Source organism: Dreissena polymorpha, chromosome 6 (assembly GCF_020536995.1).
Source record: "Dreissena polymorpha isolate Duluth1 chromosome 6, UMN_Dpol_1.0, whole genome shotgun sequence".
NCBI classification, from domain to species: Eukaryota; Metazoa; Mollusca; class Bivalvia; order Myida; family Dreissenidae; genus Dreissena; species Dreissena polymorpha.
Genome location: NC_068360.1, coordinates 110,060,527 through 110,075,151, shown reverse-complemented (window position 1 = coordinate 110,075,151; position 14,625 = coordinate 110,060,527). Strand labels below are relative to the sequence as shown.

Genomic DNA, 14,625 nt, shown 5'->3' with positions numbered 1-14,625 from the left:
TTGGTACATGTAATAGCTGAAATTTGCATGCGTGTGAAGTGTCTTCACTGATTAGCCTGTGCAGTCTGAAATCACAAACGACCCATTTCTGCTTAGACTGGATTTTCCTGCAAACAAAATTACATATAAGCATATATTGTTGTTCCTGATTAGCCTGTGTGGATTAAACAGGACAATTTAGGACTCCACTTAAATCCTGTTTTGCTGGAGCACAACTCATTTGAATTCTGTAGCACTCAGCCCGATGAGCCCAGCCACACACAGACTGATTGGCCCCCATTGGGAACCATGCCAGTCATGTGACCAAAGTAGTGTGCAAGGTTGAACAGTAGTTGAGAAGGGCGAGGTGTAGTAGGGCTGAACTGTGATGAAAATGGAATGCCTATGTAGCAAACATGTCATATATGGCTAACACCCCGAAGACAATATGTCTTGGAAAGACATACCTCTCTGGAACAGTGTTTCCTATTCACCTATTGTGGCACATCCGCTGTTTCAAAGATGCATATAGGTATGATAAACTACCTTGTTTCAGACGTTTGAACATTTGAATCTTACATCTAAAAAATTTATAATAGAATATATAAATGAATAATAAAAAACAAATATTCAAATATTATTTAACTATATGTTCACATCTCCAATAAAAATACACAGCAGAACACTGTCTCTATTGTCTATTTCTGCTCACCTTATGTTTGAGGTGACACCAGAGCCCCAGATCTGCACAGCCCCAGGACCCACATACTGGTTCCTGGCCCCTAGGGTATGGTCCCTGGACAGTTTGCCCACCACAGCCAGCACCTGCAGGGATTTTTAGTTCGAAATTTGGGGCAACTTTGACATGGAAATAAGAATATATTTAATATATGTGTTTGTCAGAAACACTATGTCCCCTTTTGCGCCGCTTTGAAGCTATATATTTTACCTTTGACCTTGAAGGATGACCTTGACCTTTCACCACTCAAAATGTGCAGCTCCATGAGATACACATGCATGCCAAATATGAAGTTGCTATCTTCAGTATTGCAAAAGTCATTCCAAAAAGTTAAAGTTGGAGCAAACACACAAACAAACAAACAAACCAACAGACAGGGCAAAATCTATATGTCCCCCACTATAGTGGTGGGCAGGGGACAAAAATTCCACTCGTCCGCTCGTATTGACGAGTGAAATCTTGAAAGGACGAGTGAATTTCCCTAAAGCTCTCGTCCTACAGGACGAGTGAAAAAAAAACTGATGTTATAATATGTATTTTCTGACCAGTAAGACTTTTTTTCATTAAATAAAATCATTTCTTAAAGCATATCTATTCCGAAAGTAGATCGCGAATGAACCGGAAATCGTAATTGTAAATTTCATACAGCAGGTGCGCGTTGTTATGCGAGACTGTGTCCCGAGTAAATATTGGCTTTTTGGTGTAAACTTTGCGTGTCCATGTTGACAGGGAACCATCTTACTTCATTCACTGTAAGTATTGATTTTTTTTAAAGAATTATTTTACTGCGAAGTACGGTTTTAAACCAGTCTGAATTTCATCTGAAAAATGTCTGACATACGAGCGTTCTTTAAAGGGGGCAGGAGCGATGTTCAACCATCCGAAATGGAAAGCACGCAAGCATTAGAAAAAGGAAAAAAACAAATTTGTCTTCATTTATTTATTTTGTGTTCCTCATAAATAAAGTAAGTTAACATTTCTTCTGTGATCAGCTGGCATGAATAACTAAGTAAGCAGCATTTTAGCAGTGATATAGGAAACATTGTTTGTTTGTCATATCAGTCCTTTGCAATCTTTCTTTCACACATATTTGAAGGACAAGTGCATGTGTTTGCAGGACGAGTGAAAATTTTAATGCACTTGTCCTGCAGGACGAGTGCAATTTATAAATATTTTTGTCCCCTGGTGGTAGACATAAAAATCCTTTTTTTTCCAAATAAATCTCAAACATTTAGTTAATTTAGTTAAGTAAAATTGAGATAATCTCCCATTCAGCCCTGTAAGTTGAAACTTAGTAAATATCATACTGCAAACACTTTTATGCTCTATTTTTAAGTATTGATAACAACAACACAATATTCCCAATTTTAGTCAAAACAACGTGATTTTTCCCAATCCCTAATGACCCGGCCCCATTCCCAAAATGGTGAAAACACAGACCTGCTCCCCCCCACTGTCAGGGGGCTGGGGACACCAGGCTAGCCTCCACACATCCAGACCTGTGTTCAAGGTCGGGTAACCTGCAATGGAAATATGGTGCTTGTTTGAGATGAAAAATTCTAACACGGCACGCAACTTGTTTTCTATAGACAAAGAAGGAAATCAAGTGTGGGTTATTCTGCAATAAATTATGGGCGGAGCTTAATGTTTCGAAAATAGTTCCGAATAAATAAATAAAATATTGCAGTAAAATGCAAGTGCTAAAACCTGCTCTTAAAGAAATGTAATAAATGTAGCATGTATATAAATGTAATGAAACAACAAATTGTATATTTGGTGATAAATGGCATAACCACGCCTGCAAAGAATGTTATTTGTTAAGAAATGTAATCAAGAAAACATTTATAGCATGTCAGCTTTTCAGTAGCAGCAATAAACGTGACATCATTTAGTTTTTACGATTGTTGTTCTCAATGAAAGTGACGTCATTTGCAAAATATTTATGAATGAAAACGACATCATATGTTTGTACAATTCAATGACGTCATTAAATATTGAACTTTGTACTAAGAAGGGCGGAGTATTGAAAAATATAGTTCACGTCTGAAAGCTTGATACAAATCAATCAGAATCGTGTTAGAATCGATAAAATATTTGTCAATGATGGTTTGTTGGAGAATAACCCACCGTAAGGAGTATAGATGCGTGTTATCAAATCACTCGTGCTTCGCACTCCCGATTTTATTCCTAAGCATCTATACTTTTAACTGTGGGTTATTCGACAACAAACCATGAAAGAAAAATATTATTTCTTAAATAACCATACCCAAACGTGGATGCGCACGCCAACATCTTCACGAATTTCTAAGTAGAAAACTATATCTAAGAACAAACCAATTTGTAATTACAGATAGAGGAATACTTCTGCAGGTCAGATTATAGGACTTGGTCAGGGACCTCAGACAATGACACCAAAATCATGTACTAATTGTTCGTATTAAAGAGAAGATTAATGTTTACTTTAACCAAATTTTAAAGAACAAAAGATAGCATAATTCTGTTTCAATTCCACACCTGCGGTAGATACAGTGATATGGAGAAATTGCATGGTAATCTTAACCAAATTTCAAAGTAAAAAACAGGACGACACTTTCCACCTTTACTGGATTTTCTTTCAGAAGAAACATCCTTTACACAAAATCTCCATCAGAGCCGAAAGTGGTGTCTCTGATAAGCCTGTGTGGACTGCAGTCCCACAGGCTTATATGGGTTGACACTTGACGCACATGAATTAAGCCCAGTTTTTGCCAGAAAGACTAACCATCAATGACACAGCCCTCCAGCAAATTCACTCTCTTTGGACCAGTGTCTGACAAGGTCTGTAAACTGGCCTTAGTCTTTGGCAGGTAGGGTTCCGCTTCGCTGGAAATACAATACATCAGGCCACAATTTCAAAACATTACTTAAGTCTGTTTAAAAAATAACTGGCTTAAGATGCTTACTTCACACAAAAGAATTTATATGAAAGTTCACTATTTTGTAAAATATAGCCCTTATCTTGTGATTTATTTCTTATTAATTTTTTTTAGAAATCTTGCAATATTTTAAGCATGACATTTTTGCACAAGTGTGGCGTCAACATTTTGTTAAAAAAGATAGCAATTTTAAAGTCCCTGAAAAAACAAGAAAAGATTACCGTTTTTATTCTAGATTGCCGTTATTATTATAAGTTTTCGGGCAATCTAAAGTTTTCGGACACCCTGTTTTTCTAGCAAAAATAATTCTTTTTTGTGACTCTTAATTTTTGGACATTTGGGTTTTTGTCCATAATTAATGTCTCTTTATTTTCGGACAATATATTTTACTGCGCTATTCTACAGACTTCGGCCCTGTTTTCGCTTATCTCGTGCAACTTCGATCATGGATTTTAACAACTAGATTAAAGTCATAAAACCTAGCAGGTGCATGCCTGAGACAATGGACCATTACATTCGCAAAGCTGTGAGGCTGTAATTTTTTCTTTAAGTAAAACAAGAGGGCCTGAATCGCTCTACTGCTATAAACACTGTGCAAGTTCAGAAAGAATAAGATTGAAACTGTGTATTTAATTGCGCAAACAAGGAGAATTTTCTCAAATTCAAGGGGAGATTATTGTGTACATGTACTTATTTCTTCGATACTGCTCATATTCAATAGGGTTCAAATTCTCATTGATATAAAGATACTGTGTAAATTTGGAAATAATTGGATGAAAACTGTGGAATTAATTGCGTTTACAAGCGGGATTTCAAAATTTTCTCATATTCAAGGGGAAGTCATTCTGGACTTATTGCTTCGATATTGCTATTTTTAAAAAAGGGTTTGAGTCCTCATTGATACAAAGACACTGCAAGTTTACCAAGAATTGGATGAAAATTATGGACTTTATCACATAAAAAAACTGAATTTTCATTTTTTTTAATCAAATTCAAGGGGAGATATTTCTGGACTTATAACTCTGATATTGCTCATTTTCAATAGAGTTTGACTCATCATTTAGATAAAGACACTGTGCAAGTTAGGAAATAATTGGATAACAAGGGACAAAATTGTCACAAAACCAGGTTTTCAGCTGAAAAAGTCTGATAAAGGGAGACATTTCAAAATGTGTATTGTTTACCCCCTTGTGTAAAATTGACCTTGATTTCAATTAGAAAAAAAAGTCTGATAAAGAGAGACAACTCAAAATCAAAATGTGCATTGTTACTGATTGTTCATAGTTACACAGTTGTTTCAAAATCAATCTTTTTTTAGTTGTGGCGACCTTGACCTTGGAGATATTGACGTCCAATAATGGTGAACAAATGTGCCAAATGATTTTAAAATGTCACAATGAATGACATAGTAATGGCCAAGACAAGCTCATTTATGGCCATTTTTAGACCTTCAAACTAAAATTGTGACCTTGACCTTGGAGATAGCGACGTGATTCTTTCGCGCGACACACCGTCTTATGATGGTGAACAAATACACCAAATGATTTTAAAATCTCACAATGAATCACAAAGTAATGGACCGGACCAGCTCATTTAAGGCCTTTTTTGACCTTCAAACTCAAATAGTGACCTTGACCTTGGAGATATTGACGTAATTCTTTCGCGCGACACACTGTCTAATGATGGTGAACAAATGTGCCAAATGATTTTAAAATCTGACAATGAACGACAAAATTATGGCCACGGACAAGCTAACTTATGGCCATTTTTGACCTTCAAACTCAAATTGTGACCTTGACCTTGGAGATATTGACGTAATTCTTTCGCGCGACACACTGTCTAATGATGGTGAACAAATGTGCCAAATGATTTTAAAATCTGACAATGAACGACAAAATTATGGCCACGGACAAGCTAACTTATGGCCATTTTTGACCTTCAAACTCAAATTGTGACCTTGACCTTGGAGATATCGAAGTAATTCTTTCGCGCAACACACCATCCACTGATGGTGAACACATGTGCCAAATGATTTTAAAATCTGGCAATGAACGACAAAATTATGGCCCGTACAAGCTCATTTATGGCCATTTTTTACCTTCACACTCAAATGGTGACCTTGACCTTGGAGATATCGACGTTATTCTTTCGCGCGACACACCGTCTAATGATGGTGAACAAATGTGCCAAATGATTTTAAAATCTGACAATGAACGACAAAGTTATGGCCCGGACAAGCTTGTTCCGCCCGCCAGCCCGCCCGCCAACATCGCCAATCTAATAACCAGTTTTTTCCTTCGGAAAACCTGGTTAAAAACTGTGGACTTTATTGCGTAAACAAGCCTTATTTCACAATTTTCTCAAATTCAAGGGGAGATAATTCTGGACTTTTTTCGATAGGGTTCGAGTCCTCATTAATATAAAGACACTGAACAAGTTTGAAAAGAATTGGATGAAAACATTGGACTTTATCGCGTAAACAAGAAAAAGTCTAACGCACGCATGGATGGACGACGGAAACCACGCCATGACATAAGCTCTTCAGGCCTTCGGCCAGTAGAGCTAAAAAGAAGAGTTAATCACAAGAAAATTACTGTACATTGATTGATTGCATTTATTGCAAAATAATTATATTTTCAGACACCTTAATTTTTGTCTCTTAATTACACCTGTAATTTTTGAACATTTTTTTAATCTAAATTTTCGGACACGCAAAAAAAATATTTTTTAAGTGTCCGAAAACAAAGAGTAATTACGGTACATCACTTTTAACAACAAAAATGAGTTTGTTGTATTGTTGGACGATATTGAACTCCCTGAAATTGATCTGTACACATTCACCATGGATACCTGTCTATGAGTGACTTGAAGCTGTCTATCCTTGGCAACCATTCTGGGAACATCACATTTCTATGGAGACTCTTTTGCAGCTTCAAAGTTTTATCATAGAACATCATGTGATACTGCCAGTCATATGGAATTCCTGGAACATGAGATTGTTAGCAATAATGATTTGCATCTTTATTTCAACAACAAGACATGTGTTTGTTAACCACAAAGTCCCCTACTGCACTTTGAAGCGGCAAAGCAGCTATATCCCAATCGAAAACATAATGACAAAGTGACGGTCCATTGATATCTGACAAAGTTTTAGGTCTATAATTGCAAAATCATGTCAATATTTGCAGATGTGTCGGAAAAAAAGTCTGGGAAACATTATTGTAAGGTGTTATTCTAGAGAACATTTGTTAAGTCCAAGGCCCGTGACTATGACAAAAATCCATGGAATGGAATGAAACTCAAACTTAATCTCATTAAAGTCATGCAGGTAGACTCTATTGGAGGCAGTAAAATGAGCTTCGTTCTGGAAAAACTGGTCGCAGATAAGCATGTGCATTTGTGTCTAATCTTGATTTTTGTTATTAAAGACTTCCTTTACACAAAAATTCCTTATGAGCAGGCTAATCTGGGATGACATTTGGTGCACATGCATTAAGCCAAGTTTTCCGAGAACGTCGTAAAATTTCCTTCAATTTTCTGACCTACCTCTTTTCATGCCAAGCCGATTGACGCTTGTATCAATGCCTTGTAAATCATTCACATCCTCGCTATCATCATCATCATCTGCAGCACCATCCTCATCATTGCTGATGTTCTCGTCAACATCGTCAATTTCATCATCTTCATCACCTTCAAAGTCGCTATCTAGCTTCACGTCTGGATCTTTGCGGTTTGATCCATCATCACTGTCACCTTCTGTCCCCATCTCCTTACTGATGTTTTGGACAATTGTCATCGCCCTGTTTCAGTTCCAAATCAAATTAACAATTTAATTTATGAAGCAATGTTAGTATCAAACATTCTAAATCTTTGGAGCAATTTGTTTACAATTAACACATACATTAAAGAGTTAACAATCAAGTCACATAAATATCTTTATCCAAAAATAAACTGCTTTTAGTGTGACTTGCCGTTAAAGTTTTGAGCAACCAAGCCCTGAGCTTGTTCTCACTATTTCGGGAATGGACCTATACCGAAAGAGTAATAAAATGTTTTGTATAACTTTTGAAAAATTATTCATTGAACTTACATAAAGCATCTTAAACATAAACAGACTAGATATTACAACTTAAACAGCTCTATTTTCCAACAAATTTGAAATGTCAACCAATCATTTGAAAATTTTGGGAGAGGGTTTGGGAACAAAAGATTCTTTCACCTTTTGTGTTGGGAATATCAACAAATACTGGTTATAAAATCAGCAAAATAACACCTGATATCAGGTTCGTCTAAAATACAGTTTTATTAGGAAGACTAATATAACCTTAACAACAAAACTTCATAATATGTATTGCACCAAGCATATTTCCCTGTGATCAACAAGGTAAAAATAAGAGACAGTATACTAATCAATACAAGCTAGATAGTAGGACAACTTGATATCATCCATGACTTGTGTTCTGCTTTGTTCTGAAGTCATCACATGTTTGGATATAAAACCATTTGAATGTTATTAAGCTACTCAAATACCTATGTAACAATGGGAGGCGGAAAACTACAACGGGCGAGGCATGGTATGGTATTGCGCAAGGGGGGTTTAGAGGGTTAGGGTTAGGGTTTGGGTTAGTGTTAGGGGTCGGGTTAGGGTTTGGGTTAGCCTAAACCCAACCCTAACCCTAACCCGACCCCTAATCCTAACCCTTTCCCTAACCCTTTTTTGGGGTTATCACCCCTGACCATGCCTCACCCGTTGTAGTTTTCCGCCTCCCATGTAACAGTAGTATATATTATAACATTTCATTGATTTCAAATTCACTATAAAAACGTAGGAATATTTTTTGCGTTGTCATAATATTAGATATTATTAAACAAAAAAGATCGAAACAAATTGAGAATAGGATGTAACTATGACAAGTCTGAGAAAAAAAGCAGACACAACAGTGTCAAGCTCAACCAGGAATATGTACAGAATATGACCCTGTGTACTCATTTTATGGGGAAATTGAACTAATTTCCAGGGAAATTTGTACTCATTTTCAGGGAAAATTGTACTCTTTTCAAGAGAAAATTGCACTCATTTTCAGGGAAAATTGTACTCATTTCCAGGGAAAATTGTACTCATTTTCAGGGAATATTGTACTCTTCTTCCAGGGAAAATTGTACTCATTTTCAGGGAAAATTGTACTCATTTGGGCATTTTGGGGGGAAAATGATTGCAAGTAAAAACGATCTGTGAGAAATAATCAGTATGAGGCAGAAAAATGCAGGAGTTGATTTGTCTGAGGGTTTGACACCCTAAAACAATCCATGCTTTAAATTGATAAAAAGCTCTGTAAACACATAAAGAAAAAACATCATACTATAAATTCATTATTTTTTGTAGAAATGTAATGCTTGTCGATTTTGTGGGTTGACAGCAAGCTACACTAATTTAACACAAAAACATTGGAAAATGACCACCGCAAATTATTCTTAAACAAGGGCTGTTTGTAAAACATGCATGCCCCCCATATGGGCTGTCAGTTGTAGTGGCAGCCATTGTGTGAATATGTTTTTTGTCACTGTGACCTTGACCTTGACCTAGTGACCTGAAAATCAATAGGGGTCATCTGCCAGTCATGATCAATGTACCTATGAAGTTTCATGATCCTAGGCCTAATTATTCTTGAGTTATCATCAGGAAACCATTTTACTGTTTCGAGTCACTGTGACCTTGACCTTTGACCTAGTGACCTGAAAATTAATAGGGGTTATCTGCCAGTCATGATCAATGAACCTATGAATTTTCATGATCCTAGGTGTAAGCATTCTTGAGTTATCATCCGGAAACCATTTTACTGTTTTGGGTCATTGTGACCTTGACCTTTGACCTAGTGACCTGAAAATTAATAGGGGTCATCTGCGAGTCATGATCAATGTACGTATGAAGTTTCATGATCCTAGGCATAAGCGTTCTTGAGTTATCATCCAGAAACCATTTTACTGTTTCGGGTCACCGTGACCTTGACCTTTGACAGAGTGACCTGAAAATCAATAGGGGTCATCTGCGAGTTGTGATCAATGTACCTATGAAGTTTCATGATCCTAGGCATAAGCGTTCTTGAGTTATCATCCGGAAACCATTTTACTATTTCGGGTTACCGTGACCTTGCTCTTTGACCTAGTGACCTGAAAATCAATAGTGGTCATCTGCAAGTCATGATCAATGTACCTATGAAGTTTCATGATCCTAGGCATAAGCGATCTTGAGTTATCATCCGGAAACCATTTTACTATTTCGGGTCACCGTGACCTTGACCTTTGACCTCAAAATCAATAGGGGTCATCTGCGAGTCATGATCAATGTACCTATGAAGTTTCATGATCCTAGGCCTAAGCGTTCTTGAGTTATCATCCGGAAACCATCTGGTGGACGGACGGACATACAGACATACGAACGGACCGACATAAGCAAAACAATATATCGAAGGGGGGCATAAAAAAAAAGAAAACCACCAATATACATGTCCACGAAAGTATTTTTGTTTAACCAAGCAATTTAATGCTGAATTTTTTTACATTACTTCTTATACGCCTTTCTTTTCTTTCTGCCACCTGCAGTGGGTGTGTCATCGCTATGGTTACTGTCCTCAGCTGTGGCTACAGGGTTGGTAGGGGCTGGGTTCTTCATCACGAGACCAGGGCAGGTCTTGATGTGCAGCGCCTGCCACTTTGCCTTCAGATTGCCTTTCTGGCAGTGCTCACAGATGTATGTCTCATTCTGGAAAAACAAACATGGTAATAAAATTCTTTAACCCTTTCAGCACTGGAACCAAATTTTAAAGGCCTTTGCAAACAGTTTGGATCCAGATGCGACACCACAAATATATAAATAGCTGTGGCAAATAAGACCCAACTGTTTTCGCTTCATTTGAAAATATTTCAGCAATGTTCTGAGTAAACTGGGCTTAATGCACGTGACTTAAGTGTTGTCCCAGATTAGCCTGTGCAGTGCGCACATGCTAATCAGGGACGACACTTTACGCTATTAACTAGATTTTTGGTAAAAAGGGACTTCCTTTAAACGAAAAATACCATTAAAGAGGAATGTGTCCTCCCTGATTAGCCTGTGCAGGCTGCACAGGCTAATCTGGGACGACACTTTACGCACATGCATTTTGCCCAATTTTCACAGAACAAGACATATTTTTACAAATTTCTGTATGACATGGCTTCACCTATTTGAGCTGCTGTAAACCATACCTCTCGTCCACACCACTCCAAATGCTGCCAGTAGTAGAAGTCAAAGTTGATCTGCTTGTCACACTTGGGGCACGACAGAGACTTTCTGTACTTGAGTATCTGCCGTATGTCTTCTCGACTCTCGCAGCTACCGGCCTCATTCTCCTTGGACCACTGATAACATGATGAGATAGGTGCAAACAAGTCTACAGTCATTAAAATTGTGTAAAAGATGCTAATTTTCCCTGTTTGAGCAGTACTTTTACCATTCCTAAAGCAGTGTGTATTTTTTTCACCATTTTTGGAATGGTGCTGGGTCCCTTTGGATTGGGAAATATTGCATCTATTTTACTTAAATTGGGAAATAAATGTTGTTGATTGCATGCTTACAAATACTTTAAGATTAATAATAAAAGTGATTTCTAATATTATATTGAGCAGTAATTGTAATATTCCAAGAGTAGCAAGCATTAACCCTTTGCATGCTGGCACATTTGTCGTCTGCTAAAAGGTCGTCTGCTGAATTTCTAAAATTAGCATTTTCTTCGATTTTTTTTCAAAGAATACTATCAGAAAAGCAAACAGTTTGGATCCTGATGAGACGCCATGTTCTGTGGCGTCTCACCTGGAACCAAACTGTTTGCAAAGGCCTTTAAAATTTGGTTCCAGCACTGAAAGGGTTAACTGAGTTTGTACAGGTACAGACAAGGACTTACCGCAAGGTGATGGTGTATAGCATAATGACTTCTCATTGCCACCGATGTTGATTCGAAGGCACAGTGCTTGCATATTAACTGAAACATGACAATAATATTCAGCTGAAAATATCTAACTAAGAACAATTTAAAGTTCTTTTGAATGAATAGGAGGATAAGACCAGAAAGATTTTCTCATGTCTGTTTTTTTCAGCAGTGTTGAAAGAATAGCCAACAATTACTCCACCATGGTTACTGTTGCGTAATGGATATGGTGTCTGCCTAGCTTCAATCCACACTGTGGGACTATTCTTCAGAACTCCGCCATAGACACCAAGTATTGGTTCTAGTCCCAGGAAACAGACTAGTAAGTGTTTCATATAAGCCTAAGGCTTTCGATGCAATCAAGCTTAAAGGAAATAAAATAAAGTTTAAACTTATTACTCCACCAAAATTATTATATAAAAATGTACCGTAATTACTCCTTGTTTTCGGACACTTAAAAATAATTATTTTTTTTCATGTCCGAAAACATAGATACGAAAAATATTCACAAAAATGCAGGTGTCCGAAAACTTGGAGTCGAAAATTGAAGTGTCCGAAAATAGCGTCAATTGTATCAACGACTACCGGTAATAGCATGCGCTTGTAAAATACCATGCCGTATAGTGTAAATTACAGTTATATATATTTGCATTGCATTTTAAATAATTTTAAATGCTAAATTTATTTGACAGAAAGCTACTACAAGGTTGTATTTTGACCAACGAGTTCAAAGATGAGAATGTGACGTACTGATACTCGCTAGTATGAACCTTTAATTAACGCAAAAAAAGCAAACTATGAATTCTTTGTTTGTTCATTTAAGATAGTTGTTTTCTAACACCTTCCATTGTTCGTGAAACTTGCAATAGGGTGCATCACACTTTGAAGCGTTTAGTATATGTCACAGTTATTTTACTTAGAAGGTGTAGGACCATTGCGGTAGATAATTGAACCGTTAATTGGTACTGCCCCTGGTAAGTGTCATAACGCTTATGCTATCGGGCGAAACCATTGTTTAATACCGGTTTACAAGGTTATTTACCCAATAATGCAATGTAATGGTCCGTTGCTCTCAGGCATGCACCTTCCATGTTTTATGATGTTAATCTGGTTGTAAAACCCCATGATCGAAGTGTCATTAGATATCGAAAACAGGACCGAAATTTGGTAAAATAGCGCTGTAAAATATTCTGTCCGAAAACTTAGAGACATAAATAATGGACAAAAAATCGTGTGTCCGAAAATTAAGAGTCATGAAAAATAATTATTTTTGCTAAAAAAGGGGGTGTCCGAAAACTTAGAGTGTCCGAAAACATAGAGTAATTACGGTATGTCATGGACAATATACAAACATTTAAAAGGTTTTGATACTGAACTGCCCTTTTTCCGCAATTTAGTTTAAAAATCAATATTTCTAATGAATGGCTTTAAAATCATGTGAAAGCATGGTTCTAACCATCACAGCCTTGAGATCTGGATCAAATGCAAGCCCTGGTGAGAACATATCAGCATCAATTTCTATTTGTTTGATATCAGGGCATGAAAAGTCTGCCTGTCCTGACAAGTGATTTTTGTTACAGGAGCATTTAAATATTAGCTAGTCTTCCAACAGCACTATTTATATTTCATAACACAACTTTCAATAGATGCCTAAATTAAAACAATAGCGCACTACACATCTTGATCTTGTTCGAATTGAAAATAAGCGCATTAAAGTAATTTCACATTAAACATTTAAATAAAAAGATACCCATTATTAAATAACCAAAAACCCTACTTGTAATATACATGGGACATGTATAATCACACTATGATGAGTAAAACATCACCAGCATTTTTCCTACAAGACAAGTGCCTCAAAATATATTGTTTGGGCCCTGAATACAGAGGAAAAACAAAGAGCAGACATAGAAATGTTAATATTTCTGGAACCAGAACACACTTCTTATAAACACAAATTGGCACTTATTACAAAGCTAGTTTCTATAGTTTTTCAGTACCTGTTGTCCTCCTGACCTCTGAGACTTTTCTTTCTCTTGATCCTGAGACTCCTCGTCATTTTTACTCTTGTTGTGTTCAGGGTCCTGCCAATGCAATGTAAATAATGTAATATTTGAATGACTTCATGTCCTATAAATGAAAACATTGAAGTTTGTTCTTTTTTTTTAAAAAAAATCAATGAATCCCTAAAAATATTGCACATAAAACAAAATAAGTGTTCCCTCTAAAATAAACAAGCTTTTTTTACACCTTATTCTACATTGTACTTTCAATTTATTATTCAAATGCACATGAATTTTTCATAAAACCTTTTTATGCTTTAAAAAACTTGCAACAGATTATGCTGACATGTTAAACTTCAAGGCATCTTCATCATTCTTGGAAAGCATGGAAAGCAAATATTGTAAAATACACAAGAGATGTGTTCGTCAGAAACACAATGCCCCCTACTGCGCCGCTTTGAAAATAAAATAAAATTGACCTTTGACCATGAAGGATGACCTTCACCTCGAACTTCCACCACTCAAAATGTGCAGCTTCATGAGATACACATGCATGCCAAATAACAAGTTGCTATCTTCAATATTGCAAAAGTTATGGGCAACGTTAAAGTTTTTTTTCGGACGGACGGACATACTGGCTGACTGACGGACAGTTCATCTGCTATATATGCCACCCTACTGGGGCAAAAAACTATGTTGCGCTTAAAACATTGAGATCTCTACTTCTGCATAACAAGAGGGCCTGAAAGGCTCAAAGTTGCTCACCTGAGATAACAAGATATTATTGGGACAAATCATCTGACCAAGTTTCACGAAGTTCGGAAAATAAATGTGGCCTCTAGAGTGTTAACAAGGTTTTACTATAGCCATATAAGGAAAAATGCCCCGCCCCCTGGCAGCCATATTTTTCAACCAACCGACATCATTTTTGAACTCATCCAAGATATTATCGGGATGAATCTTCTGACCAAGTTTCATGAAGATCGGACAGTAAATGTGGCCTCTAGAGTGTTAACAAGATTTTACTA

General features: G+C 36.8%; 1 protein-coding gene across 1 annotated transcript in view; it reads right to left on the bottom strand.

Moving 5' to 3' along the window:
- LOC127834468 (uncharacterized) overlaps window positions 1-14,625 on the bottom strand; it is a 58,778-nt gene that overhangs the window by 35,319 nt on the left and 8,834 nt on the right. Inside the window, exons 3-11 of the mRNA XM_052360324.1 lie at window positions 13,595-13,678; window positions 11,571-11,648; window positions 10,876-11,028; window positions 10,197-10,393; window positions 7,180-7,433; window positions 6,484-6,616; window positions 3,480-3,580; window positions 2,159-2,238; window positions 692-804 (exon numbers count right to left, since the gene is read on the bottom strand). Coding sequence (XP_052216284.1) covers window positions 692-804; window positions 2,159-2,238; window positions 3,480-3,580; window positions 6,484-6,616; window positions 7,180-7,433; window positions 10,197-10,393; window positions 10,876-11,028; window positions 11,571-11,648; window positions 13,595-13,678 — 1,193 coding nt within the window. The remainder of the gene's footprint in view (window positions 1-691; window positions 805-2,158; window positions 2,239-3,479; window positions 3,581-6,483; window positions 6,617-7,179; window positions 7,434-10,196; window positions 10,394-10,875; window positions 11,029-11,570; window positions 11,649-13,594; window positions 13,679-14,625) is intronic.